General features: G+C 39.7%; 1 protein-coding gene across 4 annotated transcripts in view; it reads left to right on the forward strand.

The window, feature by feature from the left end:
• LOC140205950 (guanine nucleotide-binding protein G(I)/G(S)/G(O) subunit gamma-12-like) overlaps positions 1–17709 on the forward strand; it is a 137223-nt gene extending 119514 nt beyond the window's left edge. For all 4 annotated transcript variants that reach the window (XM_072273859.1, XM_072273857.1, XM_072273860.1 and 1 more), the window contains exons 2-4: positions 7047–7096; positions 7183–7290; positions 15132–17709. In XM_072273859.1, coding sequence (XP_072129960.1) covers positions 7210–7290; positions 15132–15257 — 207 coding nt within the window. In that variant the 5' untranslated portion in view covers positions 7047–7096; positions 7183–7209 and the 3' untranslated portion in view covers positions 15258–17709. The remainder of the gene's footprint in view (positions 1–7046; positions 7097–7182; positions 7291–15131) is intronic.
• The last annotated feature ends 724 nt before the right edge of the window (positions 17710–18433 follow it).

An 18433-nucleotide genomic window follows, 5' to 3' on the forward strand; every position in this document is an offset into this window, starting at 1 on the left:
GCTTCTCTTCCACATAACCCTTTCTTTCATCCATGTGCCCACCTTAAATATCCCTAATGATATCTGCCTCAACCCCTGGCACAACATTCTACATACCCACCACTGTGGTTTTCCTCTTGATATTCCCCCTATACTTTCCTCTGATCGCCTTAAAATTATGCCCTCTTGTATGAGCCAGTTCCCTCCTGGGAAAATATCTCCAGTTGTCCACTCAATCTATGCCTCTTATCATCTGTACAACTCTATCGTCACCACTTATCCTGCTTCTCCCCAAAGAGAAAAGCATGAACTCACTCAACCTATCCTCATAAAACATGTTCTCTGATCCAGGTACCCTCTCTAAAGATTCCATATAAATGTGGTCTAACCTGGGTTTTATAGAGCAGGAACATTACCTCACAGCTCTTGAACAACTGAATCCCCTAAGGAAGGTCAACACACCATACATTTTCTTAACAACCCTATCAACTTGTCCGGCAACTTTTCAGGGATATATCAACGTGGACTCCAAAATCTCTCTGTTCTTCCACGCTACTAGGAATCCTGCCATTAGCTCCGTATTCTGCCTTAAGATTCGACCTTCCAAAGTGAATCACTTTGCCCTCCTCTGGGTGGAACTCCAGCTACCACTTTTCAGCCCAGCTACACATCTTGTTACTGTCTCATTGTAACCTATGACAATCTTCATTAGTGGACAAGATTACTCCACTAATCATTGTGTTATCTGCAAATTTACTAACCCACACTTAGGTTTCCTCATTCGTGATTGGTCAGTATGACCTTGTGGGGATCACTGAGTCGTGGCTGAAAGAGGGTCATAGTTGGGAACTTAACATCAAAGGATATCCTTTATCAAAAGCAGTCAGGAAGGCATTGGCAGTGGTGTGGCTCTGTTAGTATGAAATAGAATTACATCTTTAGAAAGAGGTGCCATAGGGTCAGAGAATGTTGAATCTTTGTGGGTGGAGTTAAGAAACTGCAAGGGTAAAAAAAAACATTATGGGAATTATATATAGATCTCCAATAGTAGCCAAGATGTGGGGTTGAGATTGCAAAGGGAGCTGGAAAAAGCATGTAATAAGGGTAATGACACAATTGTAATGGGAGATTTAAATATGCAAGGGGATTGGGAAAATCAGGTTGGTGTCAAATCGCAAGACAGGGAATTTGTTGAATGCCTACAACAGTGGTCCCCAACCTAGTACCTACTTTGCTGCCTAGTGCCATCGGGCCGCGAACTGGTGCTAGGCCGCAAAGCATGTAACCGGGCCGCGAGGAAACGATATGATTTGGTGACGTGACCGTGTTGCCGACTTGCTGGTTGGTGCCTTCTTGCCCAGACTCTTGGCAGCAGAAATATTGCCAAATATAACTGACCAAAAAACATTTTTCTTAAAGGAAAATGTTTTAGAAAAAGGACGGTATGTAATTTTCGTGCAGATAATCTTAGTGTGTAAAAAGGCAGGAAAAAGCCCAAAAGCCAAATGAATTTTCTAACGCCAATCAAATTGGGAAAAAGCCAGATTTCTGGAATTTGCCGCTGGGAAAGTCAATCTAGTAACCCTGTAATCAGTCAGCTGCACCTTTCCTCATTCTCTGTCACACCCACTCTTGAACTTGAACATGCGCAAGGTCATTACACACACATCATCCATGTCAGCACAGGAAGATGATCAACTCCTCCAGCTCGCAAATGACAGCAGGCTGCAAAATATGTTTGACATAACATCTCTGCCGGCATTCTGGATCAAAGTCAAGGCTAAATATCCTGAGATAGCCATGAAAGCACTGAAAACATTGCTTCTATTTCCAACATCATATCGCTGTGAAGCAGATTAGACTGGACATAAGGAACCCCCTTCTAGTATTGCTGTCTCCCATCACCCCTCAATGGGACCATCTTCTTGTGGGAAACAAGCCCAGGACTCCCACTGATTCAGTCATATTGGCAGTGTTGCAATGATTTTATATGTTCTGTCATGTGTGAAGCCAAGCAGAGGCAGAACGGATGACACTAATAAGAGCCGTAACGAAAGACAATGGAGAAATATTCAAAATTCTAATGAGAGAAGAGAGAGATTAACAAGAAAGAGACATAACTCAGATGTTGGCGTCTGCCACAGACCGTTTGCCTTGAACCTGAACTGTTTGAAGTTTGATGGACAGGTGATACCCCATCGGGGAATAAAAATAGCGGGTTTGCTAAGGCACGAGACACACACCTCGAGACCCTGGAAAGAGCAGTGTGCCCCACAAGGTGGTGGGAGTTTGGAGGACCGGTTCGCGGGAATCGGTCAGAGGCTCACAGGGTGTAAAGGTACGACCAGCGGGAACCTGGTGTGTGTCTGCCCTTGCCTGGGAGCCGGGTTCAGCACGGAAGAAAGATCGCATCCAGAACGGAGAGGTCACAGTCGGTGACCACAGCTGGATCAGCAGGCATCGAAAAGGTTTGCCTGAAACTCTCTCTCTCCCACCCCAAACAGTACACCAACAGCGATTACTTCAAACTGCACTAGACTGAACTGAACTCTGCTTCACTTAAGACCGATCATTTTACCCCTAGACTGCAATAGAGCTTGGTTGATTCCTATTACCGTATTTCTGTGTATACTATCATTGCTAACCTGTTACATTTATATCCTTGCAATTAGTGTACTGTATTACTTATTTCTTTAATAAAACTTCATTAGTTCCAAGTAATCACAGACTCCAACAGGTGTTCCATTTCTGCTGCTTTGGCAACCCAGTTACAGGGTATGTAACAGTTCATACAACGAAAGTATGCGCTGTGTGTTTAATATCCAGACGTTACTCAAAATATTATGATGCTATTGACTTATAAATGACTTATAATTGACTTACTATATTCGTGCGAGGAAAATAAGCACTGTGTGTTTAATATTAAATTCGTTAGATAAGTGAAATTGAGTTTATTAGCCACTTATAAGTGACTTATAGTTGACTTATCACCTATATTCCCATCTTGATTAACACCCCGCTCCCACCCCGTCGGCCAGTCCGCAAGAATATTGTCAATATTAAACTGGTCCGCGGTGCAAAAAAAGGTTGGAGACCCCTGGCCTACAAGATAGCTTTATAGAGCAGCTTGAGCCTACTTGGGGAAAGGCAATCTTAGATTGAGTATTGTGTAATACCAGACTTTATTAGGGAGCTAATATGATTGATATGGTCATAATATGATTGAATTCATAATGCAGTTTGAGAGGGAGAAACATAACTCGCATGTATCAGTATCATAAGGGGATTACAGAAGCATGAGAGAGGAGCTTGCCCAGGTAGATTAGAGGAGGACATTGGCAGGCATGACGGCAGAGCAGAGATGGCTGAAGTTTCTGGGAATAGTGCACAAGATGCAGGATAGATAATGTCCCACAGGGGAAGATGTTAGGATTTGCACTAAAATGGTCTTTTTTGTTCTAACTACACTCTTTCTTGTAAAAAAAAAATGTGTAAAATTTGTTTTGTGTGTGAATACTGCTTGTATGGCTTTGTGCCTGAGATGGATGGTGCCATGAGTCAGTTTTTCCTTACACTTGCATATACACGTACCACTTGTGCACATTTCAGTTAGCAAATGGTACTGCTTGCAACTTGTAGGTGTTTATTGCTCTTTTGGTGCAACAGATAAAAACTGTATCTGTGCCAGCTGTGAATAAATTTAAATTCTGGTTGGAAAATGTTTTGAGTCAATGCTGTGAAATAAATAGTTGACAGATGATACCAGTTCAAAAATCCTTGCAATCTGGATAGCATGAACAAGTGACAGAAAATGTTTGCTTGCTGTTGAAATATGAATGTACAGAATATAAGGGGTATTATCAGAGCTTTAGCTCACTACGTTAGTACGTGCTAGAAATGGTGGGGGTGTAAGAACCATTCAAATTTCTTGCAGCATGTTCTTGAGTTATGTCAGTGGGGATCCAGGCAAGTCTGTGGAAATTTGAATTGTGGTAACATACTTCACTCTTTTTGTATTTTACGATTAAATAATACTTGTTATGGAGGAAATTAAGTATTTCCTTTCTTACATCTAACACCCTCATACAAGACATTGTTCTATTATATGGCTACTAAATACATATAAAGATTTAATTACCTGAGGTGCTGCTCACATCGTGGAATTCTTTTGAGAAGATATTGTATGTTAATCCTTTCTAATTTGTAAAAAGAACAAGCATTTTGACTCAAATTGCTTCAGATGATTTGAATCAGTTAATTATTTTGTTAATTCCAAATGTTATAGTATGTATTTTGATATACCATTAACTAACATAATGAGCTATCTTTTGCAATGTCTCAAAGAGTGAGCAAATCTTTGTAAGGAAGTTTGGTTAAATGTTCAGATTTTTATGATTCATCCAATGTATTACTTCAGTTTATGTGTTCTAGGATTGTTTTTAAAAAAAAGTTACGACAGTTCCTGGAATATCACCACACACTACTGCCAGTTAGATGGAATGTTTGAACTAAACTGGCTGTTTGTGAACACTGATCCATGAGAAAGCTTGTCTATATGACTGCTAATCAGTTGCATTAACATAACAATTGCAGATTATGAAAACTGATTGCAGTCTTATTGCAAAAATCTAATTTGGTCTGAAAATAAAATTGAAATGTATTTTACATTTTTCAGAGGCTTCAGCTGGTTTTCCTTCAAAGCTATTGAGGGTAAATATTTAGAACAGCAGTCAAACATACAGAAAATAACCATAGTTATCATGCACTGAACTGTGAAATCTGTGTGCTTTAGAAAAGGGACCATCTTGGAAAACAGAAATCCAGTTGCTCTATATTTTTTGAAATCTATAGTCCTGGAAGATAACTACCTATATTCCTAACATCCTCAGTTTTTCAAAATGTGAAAAGCAGTCACTCTCTAGTTATTTGTGCTATGTTCTCTGCTGTTATTTCATCACCAGTACTGTAATGATATTGTTGTTCCACAGGGATCCGTAATGGGACCTGCTTTTTGTCATCAATTGACTTGGGATGAAAAATGTAGATGGTCGAGTTATGAAGTTTACAGGTGATGCAAAAATTGGTGTATTCTGGGTAGTGTAGAACACTGCCAAAGGATACAGCAGGGTATAAATCAGTTGCAGATATGGATAGAGAAGTGGCAGATGGAGTTTAATCCAGGCAAGTGTGAGGCATTACACCTTGGGACCAAATGTAAAGGGAAAGGTAATGGCAGGAACCTTAAAAGTATTGACGTAAAGGGAGATCTGGGGGTCCAAGGGCATAGATCCCTGAAAGTGGCCGCACAATGTGTTTGGTGGTTTAAAATAAAAAGGTGTATTGCATGCTTGCCTTATTTGTCAAGGCATTTATTTCAATAGTCAAGAAGTTGATCTTGCAGCTTTATAAAACCCAAGTTGGGCCACTTCTGGAGTATTGCATTCAATTTTGGTAGTCCCATTATAGTAAAGCTGTGGGGATTTGGAATGGGTACAGAAGGTATTAAGAAGGGTGCTGCCTAGATTAGAGAACATGCTATAAGGAAAAGTTGGCCAAACTTCTAGGAGAAGCAGGGCAAAGTGCATTGGAGAGACGAGACTGCAGATGCTAGAATCTGGAAGAACAAACAATTTGCTGTAGAAACTTAGTGGGCCATGCCATATCTGTGAGAGTAAAGGAATTGTCAATGTTTCCGGTTGAAACTCTGAATCAGTACTGAGAATGGAAAGGTGAAATGGCCAGCATAGAGAGAATGGGAATGGTGAGAAAGGATTTTGGTGGACTGTGGAGGGGTGTAAGATGACAGGCTGGTGATGTAGGTAAGGAAGTTGAGCGGTGGTGAGTTATTTTTAATTTCTGCAGTCTTTCTAATGAAGGCACTTCTGCAGTGCTGTGTGATGGAGAGTTCTTGCATTTGGACCCCGTGAGGAAGGCTGGATGATTTTCAAGATGGGTGTTTAGGCTTGGGAGGAAACAGGTAGCTGGAGTTTACAATGTAACTGCTGCTTTTGTCCTCACGGATGATGAGGGACAGCTTTGGGAAATGTCACTCTAGCTTTTATATGTAACTGTTATTGATTTTGTAGGTGGTGCATTTTAGCCACTATATGCTTAGTGGCGGAGAGAGTGAATGTTACGAATGGTAGGCAGGATGCTAGTCAAAGAAATGTTGAGCTGCTCAGCTGTGTTGAACCTGCCATCATCTAGACAAGTGAAGAATATTGCATCATATTCCATTTATGCCTTGGAATTGCAGGGAAGGCTTTGGGGAGTCAGGAGATGAATCATTTTTCTTATAATGTCTAGGCTCCAATCTGTTTTTATGTGGCTGATCCAGTTAAGCTTCTGGTGAACGACAATGATAACTCCAAGAATAGCTTAATCATACCTGATCCCATGCCAATACTTAGCCCTCAAACAACATTACTGGAAAAATCTCGATTATTTGGCCAATATTACCTTGCTTTTCACTGAAGCTTGCTGTGTGCAAATTGCATGCCATATTCCCTACAGGAAAACAGAAACTACCCTTCAAAAGTATTTTATTGGCTTAAAGAGTTTGAGAAACCTTGAGGTAGTGAAAGGCTGTTTTGTAAACACATCTCATTTTTTCCAGTTTTGATAATGTTATACAGACAATATTTAACACCGAAGTATGTTGTGTCAATTTTTTTTAAGACTTGTTTCTCAAATTTCTTAAATTTTAAAGAGGAAAATCTAATAATGAAATTGTAATCGGAGTTCTTCACATCCAGAATTGTATGAATGTATTGACATTATTAACTTCATTTTAACAGCACTAATTAGTTTGGTGTAATATTTGTGAGCTTCAAGGCCTGTTTCTGTGTTGCACTGCTGTATGTTAGGAGACAGTAATATTAATTTCACTGTTTTATACATTTGATCAATATAACTTTATTCATGGGATCTCTTACAACTTGTATTTAGTGATCTAAAAACCAGTGTAATACACCTATACCAAAAAAAAACAATTTGTAGTTGGGAATAATGTTGCTTTAATTTTGATCCTCTATATTCATTGATACTGAATTTGTTTAATTTTGCAGGATTTCATTTCAACGCCACTAAAAATCAGCAATATCTTTGAAGAGTCAAAGTAGGTATATAATTTTAAAGTGATATAAAAGTCCATTATGTCTCTAGTTTTGTGCACTTGCACTATTGTGCCTCCTTTTCGTGCAGGTATCAACTTTGAAAGTATTAGCAAGAATGGCTAGCACCAACAACATAGCACAAGCAGCAAGGACAGTTCAGCAGCTTAAAAAAGAGTCGAATATTGAAAGGATAAAGGTAAGGAATTTGATCTTTTATCGGAACAGATCAAAATTTTTATGGCCATTTCTGAAAATACATCTGCTTTAAGTTCAGTAATTTTCAAACAATTGAAACATGGTAATGAATTACTGCGTTAGATGTTTGAGCAGACCTCCAAAAACCTTTGTTTACATTTGATGGTGCCGTTCCCAGTAGTTCAAGCAATTTAGCTTGTCACTCCACCGAACACTGGAGGGTAGCATCGACAAGAGATGACAGCTCCCAACAGAGCATGGACTCTGCGCTATACTGCCTCTGGTGTTTCCTCTCCTGGAATGCAGTAGCAGAAATGCGCACGGCCTGGGGCTTAGTCCTTGCTACAACTGAAGCCACACAGCTCCCCGCTGTCTGTCATGCAAACAAGGGAAACGGGCCTGCAGCAGCTTACATTATCAATGTCCAACAGGTTGTTGTGATTACAAGTGAAATGTCCAAGACAATCAACGTTACACTACATGCTGCCTTCATGCATCAATTCCAATGCCTTTCTATATCAGGTAGCAAAACGGTCAACACCAAGATTATTTCCTCCACCAGCAAGCAGCTTGTTGACAGGGTAAACTTGCAGTACCAAAGTTCTTAAAGTACAGCATTGTCTTGCGATCACAAAAAAAAGGTGTTTAATAAAAGACAGAAACGCCTTTGGTTGGCCCCCGAGAAGCCAATGTGTCCAAACTCACTGCCATCTTACCAGATAAGATCCAGCGTGGCTAACCTCTCCCTATAACTCAAGCCTTCTAGTCGAGGCAGCATCCTCGTACATCTCTTCCATGCCCTCTCCAGCTTGACACTTGACATGCCAGTGAGGGTAAGAACAGGATGATTTAGCAGATGAATATGTGGCTGAAGAATTAATGCAGGGGGCAGTGTTTCAGATTCCTGGATCATTGGGATCGCTTTTGGGGAAGGTATAACCTTGTACATAAAGGGCAGGTTACACCTGAACCCAAGGGGGACCAAAATCTTTCTGGGCACATATGCTAGAGTTGTGGGCGGGTTTAAACTAGTTTAACCGGGGATGGGAACCAGAGTGATAGGGCTGAGGATGTGGCAGTTGGTATGCAACGCAATGCAGTGTGTAGTGAGACTGTAAGGAAGGACAAGCAGCTGATCAGGCAAAGAGTAATGAATATGAGACTGAAGTTGTTATATTTGAATACACACAGTATACGGAATATTGTAGCATAGTTAGAGATTGACGGGTATGAAGTTGTGGGCTTCTCTGATTCATGGCTAAAAGATGATTATAGGCCTAACGTCCAAGGATACACATTGTATCAGAAGGACAGGCAGGTAGGCAGAGGTGATGTGGTTGCTCTGTTGGTAAAAAGTGAAATCAAATCCTTAGAAAGAGGTGATGTAGGGGTCGGAAGTTGTAGTATTCTTGGAGATAGAGTTAGAAACTGCAAGGGTAAAAAGAACCTGATGGGATTTATATACAGGCCTCCAAGCAGTAGCCAGGATGTGGGCTACAAATTACAATGGGAGATGGAAAAGGCATGTTAAAAGGACAATGTTATGATAGTCATGGGGATTTCAATATGCAGATAGATTAGGAAAGTCAGATTGGTGCTGGATCCCAAGAGAGGAAATTTCTAGAATGCCTACAAGATGGCTTTTTAAAGCAGCTTGTGATTGACCCCATCAGAAGAACAGTAATTCTGGATTGGGTGTTATGTAATGACCAAAATTAGATTAGGAAGCTTAAGGTAAAGGAACCCTTAGGAGACAGTGATCATAATATGATAAAGTTCACCCTGCAGTTTGAGAAGAAGCTAAAGTCCCTTTACAGTGGAGTAAAGAGAATTAGAGGCTTGAGAGTGGAGCTGGCCAAAGTTGATTTGAAGGGGACAGTATTTGGGATGACAGCAGAACAGCACTGGCTAGAGTTTCTGGGGGAAATTCAGAAAGCGCAGTGTAGATGCATCCCAAGGATGAAGTATTCTAAATAATACTTCTAAATGAGGCAACCAGGGCTGAGAAGGGAAGTCAAAGACAGCATAAAAGCAAAAGAGGATTTGCTGCCATTGGAGAGGATCCAGAGAGGTTTACAGGAATGATCACAGGATTTAAAGGATTAATATAAGGAATATTTGATTGCTCTCACCTGTACTCGCTGGAGTTTAGAAGAATGAGGGAGGATCTCATTGAACCATAATGGATATTGAAAGGACTAAATAGAGTGGATGTAGAGAGGATGGTTCCTATAGTGGGGTAGTCTAGGACCAGAGGGCACAGCCTCAGAATTGAGGGATGCCCATTTAGAACAGATGAGTAAATATTTCTTTAGCCACAAGGTGGTGAGTCTATGGAATTCATTACCACAGGCCAAGTCATTGAATATACTTAAGGTGGAGGTTGATTAAGTTCTTGACTAATCAGGGCGTCAAAGTTTACAAGAAGAAGGCAGGAGAATTGGGTTGAGAGGGATAATAAATCTGCCATGAATGAATTTTGGAACAGACTTGATGAACCATATGACCAAATTCTGCTCCTATATCTTATGGTCTTTCCTATAACGGTGACTAAAACTGTGCAATATATTCCAAGATTTACCTCGCCAAGGTTTTAAATAACTGCAACAAAATTTTCCTAAACTCTCTGTACTGGCTGATGAAGGCTGCAATGCAGAACACCTTTGTGACCCTGTCTATTTGCGTGACCGCGTTCAGGGATCTGTGCACTTATACTTCCAGGCCTCTCTGTTCCATAACACTCACAGCATCCTGCTATTTACTATATAAGCCCTATCTTGGTTTAACTGTCCAAATACATCACCTCATGCATAACTTAAGTTTAAATCCATCTCTGTTCCTTAGTCCACCTCCCTCTTTTGCAGTTAATTAATAACCTTCTTCACTATCAACAAGAGCCCTTATTTTATTATCCTTGGCAAACTTGTTAATCGTGCCATGTGCATTAATTTCCAAATCATTTACATACATGATGAAAACAGAAGTCCCACACTGACCCCAAGTGCACCTCACCAGGCCTCCAGTTGAAGATTTGACCTTTAACCATCACTGTTTCCTATGTCTAGCTAATTCTGAGTGCACTTCACTGGCTCCCCGTGAATCCCATGTGATCTAAACTTTCCAGATTAGCCTTTCATGTGAGATCTTGTTAAAGGCCTGACTGAAGTCAGTAGAGACTACATCCATAGCCCTACCTTCTATCCCTTTAGTTACCTCTTCAGAAAATTCCAATACTCATCGGACAAGAACTCCTGCACACAAAACCATGCTGACTATTCCTGATTAGGCCTTCTAAATGTCAATGAGTACAAGCCCAGAGCCATCAAACTCACCTTGTACATTGACCCTTTCATTCCCAGAATCGTCCTCGTGAGCCTCCTCTGGACCCTCTCCAATGCTAGCGTATCTTTTCTTTGACAGGCCAAAACTGCTCACAGTACTCCAAATGCGGTCTGACTAATGTCTTGTAATGTCTTAAAAGCTTCAGTATCCTTGCTGTTGTATTCTAGTCCTCTTGAAATGAATGCTAACACTGCATTTGCCTTCCATACCACCAACCAAACCTGTAAGTTAATCTTTATGGAATCCTGCACAAGGATTCCCAAGTCACGCAGGACTGGTCAGCTAATGTTGGCAGGCTGGATGGAGGGCGAGGTGCCTCCCAGTGGAGGTTGGTTGTAGGGGATTCACAGCCCGTTCTTTAGCCAGAACCTTCAGTAATTTGGGCATCGAGGAAGAGAGAAAGAGGAGAGCCATCTGCAGTACCACCGATGTGGCAAAGAGGGCCTCAAGATGGCTGTGGCTCAAAAGAGGGGAGCCATGGAGTCATAAGTAGCTAGCCATCTGGACACAAGCTGGGCTCTGATCAGCCCCGTCTGGGTCACCTGGAGGAGGTTGTATGATGTTGAAAGACCCGAAACACCCGATGATTCCAGGAACATCACTGAAGATGTGTCCAGAGGCGTCAGTAGATGTATGTACACAGTGTACATCTGATTTCAGAATTTTCTCCCTGTTTAGAAAATAGTCCACATCTTTATTCCTCCTACTAAAGTGCATGACCATTCACTTCCCTATACTATATTCCATCTGTCATTTTTTATAACCCATTCTCCTAATCTGGCCAAGTCCTTCTGCTGGCTCCCTGCTTTCCTCAACACTAACTGCCCCTACAGCTATCTTCATATCATCCACGAACTTAGCCACATAGCCATAAATTCCATCATCCACATCATTGACGTATAAAATGAAAAGAAGCAGTCCCAACATCAACCCCTGTGGAAAACACCAGTAGTCACTGGCAGCCAATCTTCTATCCATGCTAGTCTTTCTATAATACCATGGGCTCTTATCTTGTTAAACAGCCTGGTGTGTGTCAACTTGTCAAAGGCCTTCTGAAAATCCAAGTAAACAACATCCACCGACTCTCCTTTGTCTATTCTGCCAGTTATTTCCTCAAAGAATTCTAACAGATTTGTCAAGCAGGATTTCCCCTTAAAGTCATGATGACTGCGGTCTACTTTAATATGTGCCTCCAAGTACCCTGAAGCCTCATAATGGACTCCAGTTGTCTTTCTAAGCACTGAAGTAAGGCTAACTGGGTTGTAATTTCCTTTCTTCTGTCTCCTTTCTTGAAGAGTGGAGTGACATTTGCAAATTTTGCAGTCCTCCAGAACCATTCCAGAATCTAGTGATTCTTGAAAGATCATTGCTAATGCCTCCATAATCTATTCTGCTGCCTCTTTCAGAACCCTTGGGTGTAGTCTATCTGGTCCAGTTGAATTTTCTACCTTCAAACCTTTCAGCGGTGAAGACTGAGACCAAATACGCCATTTCATTCACCATTTCTTCGTCCCCCATTACTACCTCTCCAGTGTCATTTTTCAGTGGTCCAATATCCACTCTCACCTCTTTTACTCTTGATATATCTGAAAAATGCTTTGGATATCCTCTTTTATATTATTGGCTAGCTTATCTTCTGATTTCATTTTTCTCCTCATGACTTTATTTTTCAATTGCTTCTGTTGGGTTTTAAAAGCTTGTCAATCCTCTTAACTTTCCATTATTTTTTTTCTATATTATGCCCCCCCTTTTGCTTTTGTGCTGTCTTTGACCAGCTTGGCCAGCCACAGTTGCCTCATCCTTCCTCTAGAATACTACTTCATCTTGGAGATGTTTCTATTCTGCACTTTCCGAATTGCTCCTAGAAATACCATCCACTGCTGTTCTACTGTCATTCCTGCTCGTGTCCCCTTGCGTTCAACTTTGGCCAGCTCCTTTCTCATGCCTCTGTAATTCCCTTTACTCCACTGTAATAATGATACATCTGATTTTAGCTTCTCCTCTCAAGCTGCAGGGTGAATTCTATTATAATCACTGCACCTTAAGGGTTCCTTTACCTAAACTGCCTATTCAAATCCAGTTCATTACACAACAGCCAATCCAGAATAGTGGGCTCAACCACAAGCTGCTCCAAAAAGCCATCTTGTAGGCATCCTGCAAATTCTGTCCCTTGGGATCCAGCATCATCCTGATTCTCCCAATCTACCTGCATATTGAAATCCCACATCCTGGCTCCCGTTTCGGGGCCTGTGTATAATTGTCATCAGGATCTTTTTACCCTTGCAGTTTCTTAACTCTACCCATAAGGATTCTATATCTTCCAATCCTGTGTCACCTCTTTCTAAGGATTTGATTTTTTTTTATAACAAACAGAGCCACTCACCCTCTCTGCCTTCCTGTCCTTTTGATACAATGTGTATCCTTGGATATTAAGCTCCCAATTATGATCTTTTTTTAGCCACGACACAGTGATGCCCACAGTGTCGTTCCTGCCCATCTTTAACTGAGCCACAAGCTCATCTACAGTAAACCGTATATTGTGTGTATTCAAATATAACGCCTTCAGTCCCATATTTATTACCCTTTTTGACTTTGCCCCCATGTTACAGTTCAACTCATCCCACTGACTGCAATTTTGCCCTATCAATCTGCCTGTCTTTCCCCTCGGTCTTATTGAACTTGTTTACCAACTGCTTCATCCGCACTCTATCACTCTGGTTCCCATCCCCCTGTGAAATCAGTTCAAACCCTCCCCAACAGCACTAGCAAACCTGCCTCAAGGATATTAGTCCCCCTTCGGGTTCAGGTATAACCCATCCTTTCTGCACCTTCTCCAGAAGAAATCCCAATGATCCAGAAATCTGAAACCCTGCACCACTTTCTCAGCCACTCATTTGTACTGTCATACTATTCCTGCCCTGACTAGCATGTAGTACAGGTAGTAATCCAGAGACTACTACCCTGAAGGTCCTGCTCTTTAGCCTCTTCCCTAACTCCCTATACTCACTGTGTAGGACCTCTTTCCCCTGTTCTACCTAGATATGTCAATGGTGCCAATGTGCACCATGACCCTCCCCCTTAAGAACATTCAACAGCTGCTCTGAGACATCCTGCACCCTTGCACCTGGAAGGCAACGCACCCTCTTGGGTTCTCTTTCACAGCCATAGAATCTCCTTTCTATCCCCTTAACTATCGAGTCTCCTATCACTTTTGCTCTGCCTGAACCTCTGAACTGGCTACAGTGCCACTGGCCTGGCTGCAGCTGCTGTGCCCCAGTAGGTTATTCTGCCCCTCAGCAGTATCCAAAGGGGGATACACATGTTGAGGGGAATGGCCACAGAACCTTGCACTGAATGCTTATTCCCTTTACTTCTGGTGGCCACCCATCTGTTACCTGAAGCCTGCACTCTGGGTGTGACCACCTCATCTATGAGGTTTTCAGCCCCCAGATGGTCGTGAGTACCTGCAGCTCCAGCTCCAGTTCCTTGCCCTTGTTAGTCAAGAACTGAAGTTGGGTGCATTTCCTGCAGATGTAATCATCAGGGAGACCATTAAATACCCTGAAATTACATATCTCCCGAGAGGAGCATTCTACTGCCTGAGAATGTGCATTGAAGTAGATGCTATTTATGCAGTGGTCCTATCTGTCCTCCTCCTGTAAGCATGGCTGTCCTGATTGCTTGGCTTGCATTCATTGGTTGCAAAATGTTTCTCGGTTTTTTTTTCACTGAATTCACTCCCTTGAGTTGCACTACCTCTGCCGATCTAATTTGCATCCTCCCAGACAGCAAAAGCAAATTTCCCCACTAGGATATTGGTCCCCCTTCTGTTTCAAATATGTTTCTACAGTAAGATTGAAACAAAGTTTAATGAACTATTAATTTTGAACAAAAGGTTTCTTTTAATTTCTCGTCAGCTTTCCTATCAACCAAATAGAACATAGAAATTTACAGCACATTACAGGCCCTTCTATTTCAGAAATCTCCATTTTTGGGAAGTTCCTTTATTGCAGGCTCTACTGGAAATTGAAAAATTGTTTTCAGAGCCATGTTATTTTTATTGTCTATTTTTTAATTAAATTTCTATTTATCAAGTTAAGATGATGGATGCATACTACATACTCTTTTGAAATTATTCATTTTTAATGAAAATAAGAACATTGCGAATTGAAAGTCGATGCCATGTAGTTCATATACCATATTCTTGGTCACAATAATACATATTGCAACTGGCGTGGAATAAGTTACCAAAGGATCAAATTTAAAGAAACATTTTGCATGTGAACATCTGAGAACTAAGTATTTCACCCAAATAAATTTCAGATGGAGACCAACTTGATATTCATTTCCAGCATCACTTCTTCATAAAGCATTAGCTGTTCTCAATGAACTTAAAATATTATTTTTGAATGAAAAGTATTTTGAGCCAACCAGCAATAATTTTATCGGACTGATTTGTGAAAGTCCTCGCATGTACTCCTCAGCTTTTCTTTGTTACAGGTATCAAAGGCTTCAGCAGATCTTGTGCGCTACTGTGAAGAACATGCCAAGAATGACCCTCTGCTTAATGGCATCCCAACTTCAGAAAATCCCTTCAAAGACAAGAAGCCTTGTATTATATTGTAGTCCTGATTTGTGCTTTCTACCTTTTTTTTTTAAAAAAAACTGACCAATAATAGAACAGATAATGATGATACTATCTTAATGCCCTCTAGTTTCCACATAAAAATATTTTCCACATTAAATTTTCACTTTTTCCCTTGTCCATTCCAGAAAATAGATTAGGGTATATATTGTGCATTTAAACCAAAAGGACATGTTAAAAAATAATAAGCATTTGTGCCACAAAAGAGTAATGAAGATTGAATGTAACAAATAACATGCCTTTATATTTACTTTTTCCGACATTAATGTAAATGTATGCAGTTTTTAAACTTGTAGATGTATTTGAGTATACTTAATTAAGACCAACATTGTAATTAATTTTGAAGTGGATCTTTCCAATTCATTACTATCCTGATTTCTGTCTGAAGTGCCATATCATGCCACCGCTTTTAATTTGCATGCCTCTACCTGTCTTTCCTTTCACCTTGCCATAGGTGGCAGAACCTTCACTTGGTTCAGCTTGACTTGTTCGAACTCCTTACTTAAAGCCTTCTACCATCTAAGCTGCCTTAAAGCCCATGCTTTTACAATTTCTCAATTTTTCCCATCAGTTTAGTATCACCGTATTTTTCATTGAGAAATTGTTGAGATCCGTAAGCACAACCTCTTATTAAGAGTTCTGCAATTTAAATGTCATTTTAATCTAATAACTGAAGTGTGGATTGGTCCATTCCAAGCACAATACCAGATCGATGTTGATCATCAGTGTTCAATGACTCAAATGTAGGTGTATAAATGTTGGGAACTTTTTTGTTAAAGGTAAGAACAAAAATAAATAATTTAGTAATTGAACATTGCAAAAATGTTCAATAATGTGTTGTTCAGAAATGTCCAGTTTAGCATGGATAAGACTAAGCTTTTGAGGAAACTGGGCTAATTTATGAAGGAGAAATATTCGCAAACCTTGCTTTTACACCTATATTTGACAAACTAGGATATTTGTTCCTCATTAGCTGCATTCTCTTTTGTGCTCATTTTGCACCTTTTGTATCTGAATTTGGAAATTTGGCAGCATGACTTTATTTTCTGATGTTCACAGAATTCTGAATATGCAGTATTAAATACAACATTGCTTTAATTCAACATCAAAGCAAAATGCCGCTTAAAATAATTTGCCAAAATGAATATTGTAATACAAAGCTCAAAGGCCATCTTTACTATTTGAAAGTTATTGTATTAATGTGTGATATTATATCTCAATATGATTGGTAGAAGTGAAGTAAATTAATCTTACTGGGGCAACTGTCCTATCCATAACATACAGTACTTGTGCTTAATGTAAAATGTTGTTGTTATAACAAAGTGTTCCTGGGCTTTAGTTGTTTCACATTTCAGCAGCTAATCCCCCAATATTTAAATTCAATTTGCAGTAACTGCAGAGACTTCTGTATTACTTTAACCTGGTTTTTGTAAGACAGCCACCATCTTTTAGGGCAGTAAATTCTAACAACATTACCAAATAAGCCTCATTAAATGTGCCATCTATGACCTACAGTAATTACAACTGAAATCAAATTGTAATGTAACCATTTGAATTTTTAACTCCTACAAAGGAATGGCCAGGATTTCAATTCATTTATGCATGTTCGAAAATAACCAAACTGCCTAATTAAAATATCACAAACATTTTTGCAGATCTATTAATCATGGCATTGCTTTAGGGATTTGTTTTCTATGATTCAGATGCAAGCTTACATATATTTATTAAAATCATTTACACTTGCATGTGAGACGTAAATGGTCTTTTTTGTATGCAAGTCCACTCCAGATTATAACAAAACGACATAACCTGAGAACTATTCATCATGCCCACTGTGCATAAATCGAGCTTTCATAAATCAAGGGGGGCATGTAATCCTAAGCAACAGCTTTGGATATATATTTTTCCTCTACTGATTGCAGTTTATTATGGTATTTAAGACTTGGGTCTCCAAGTAATTTCTGTTGAGTGTCTATATTTAGCTTGGGACATGACAGAGCTCCCAATAATCAAGTATTTTCTACCTGAATTACCAAATTTTCCAGTTGGAACTTTCCCATGGGAATCTTTGGTGATTGTTCTTTAGCACTCTGTTGCCATGATATGACAATTTTACTTTTCATTCCAAATCTGAATCTCAGGAGACAACCTGAAACACTAATGGTGCTCTGAACTGGAAGCCAAGCATAGCAAAATGTCAAATATTTATTATGACAATACCAATAATTTTTGCTATTTCCTTAAGCGCCTTTATACAGCCTGCACTATTTTTAAAATTAAACAACAAAATTCAATTTTAATTATACTTTCCATAGACTTCCATCTCCTACAATGAAAAACTGATCAAATGAATCCATAGAATTTTGTCCACGTTAGCCTCCATTGGCTAATTAAAACCACAAAGTGCTTTCTTTGACTCCATTCAGCACTTAATTTAAATTTATTTTAGATTACTTAGGTATAAATATTTCTTTTTATACTTTAACTTTACTTGTTGGAGGGTTTTTCACTTCAAATACTACCTTTTACCTACAAGTTATCCATTTCCTTTTGAAGTCATTGTGACTTTTCATTATGACTCTATCTACACATAGAATAATCAAAGCGCTCATCCTTTATGACTTTCTGGAAGAGTCCTGTTATTTTACTGTAAAACTCCAGTAATCTGGCATTCTCCAGGACTTCATTGCTGCACTAGACTTTACACACTAATGGATATTTCAATGCAGCTTTAAATATCACACAGTAGTATAATAATTTTTCCAGTGAACCATGTGAATTTAAAAGGATCATGAAAATGGGGACCTGGTAGGTTTAACAGAAGTATGGGTAACAGAACCAGGTGAGAGATGCTGAACTATCAGGTATTTAAACAAGCATTGTCAGAGACTTGCTGTTGGTCCTTATCCATCTCCCATAAACTCCAGAACATGTGGCATCAGTACACTATTACCAAAACCTTTCCTAATCCTTTGCATTTTATGAAGTGGTTCAAATCACTAAGATGCTCTTAAACTGTTTTTCTTCAGTGTTTGTCTTGCATTTGGATTGGGAAGTAATTATTCATTGCATTAGCAAACGTTTCCTGGGGACTTGCGATCTGCACTTATTTTTGTTTGTCTACCTTCAAATCTGCCATCTTCATATTGAGTATAAG

The sequence above is a fragment of the Mobula birostris genome, chromosome 12 (assembly GCF_030028105.1).
Source record: "Mobula birostris isolate sMobBir1 chromosome 12, sMobBir1.hap1, whole genome shotgun sequence".
In the NCBI taxonomy this organism is placed as follows: domain Eukaryota; kingdom Metazoa; phylum Chordata; class Chondrichthyes; order Myliobatiformes; family Myliobatidae; genus Mobula; species Mobula birostris.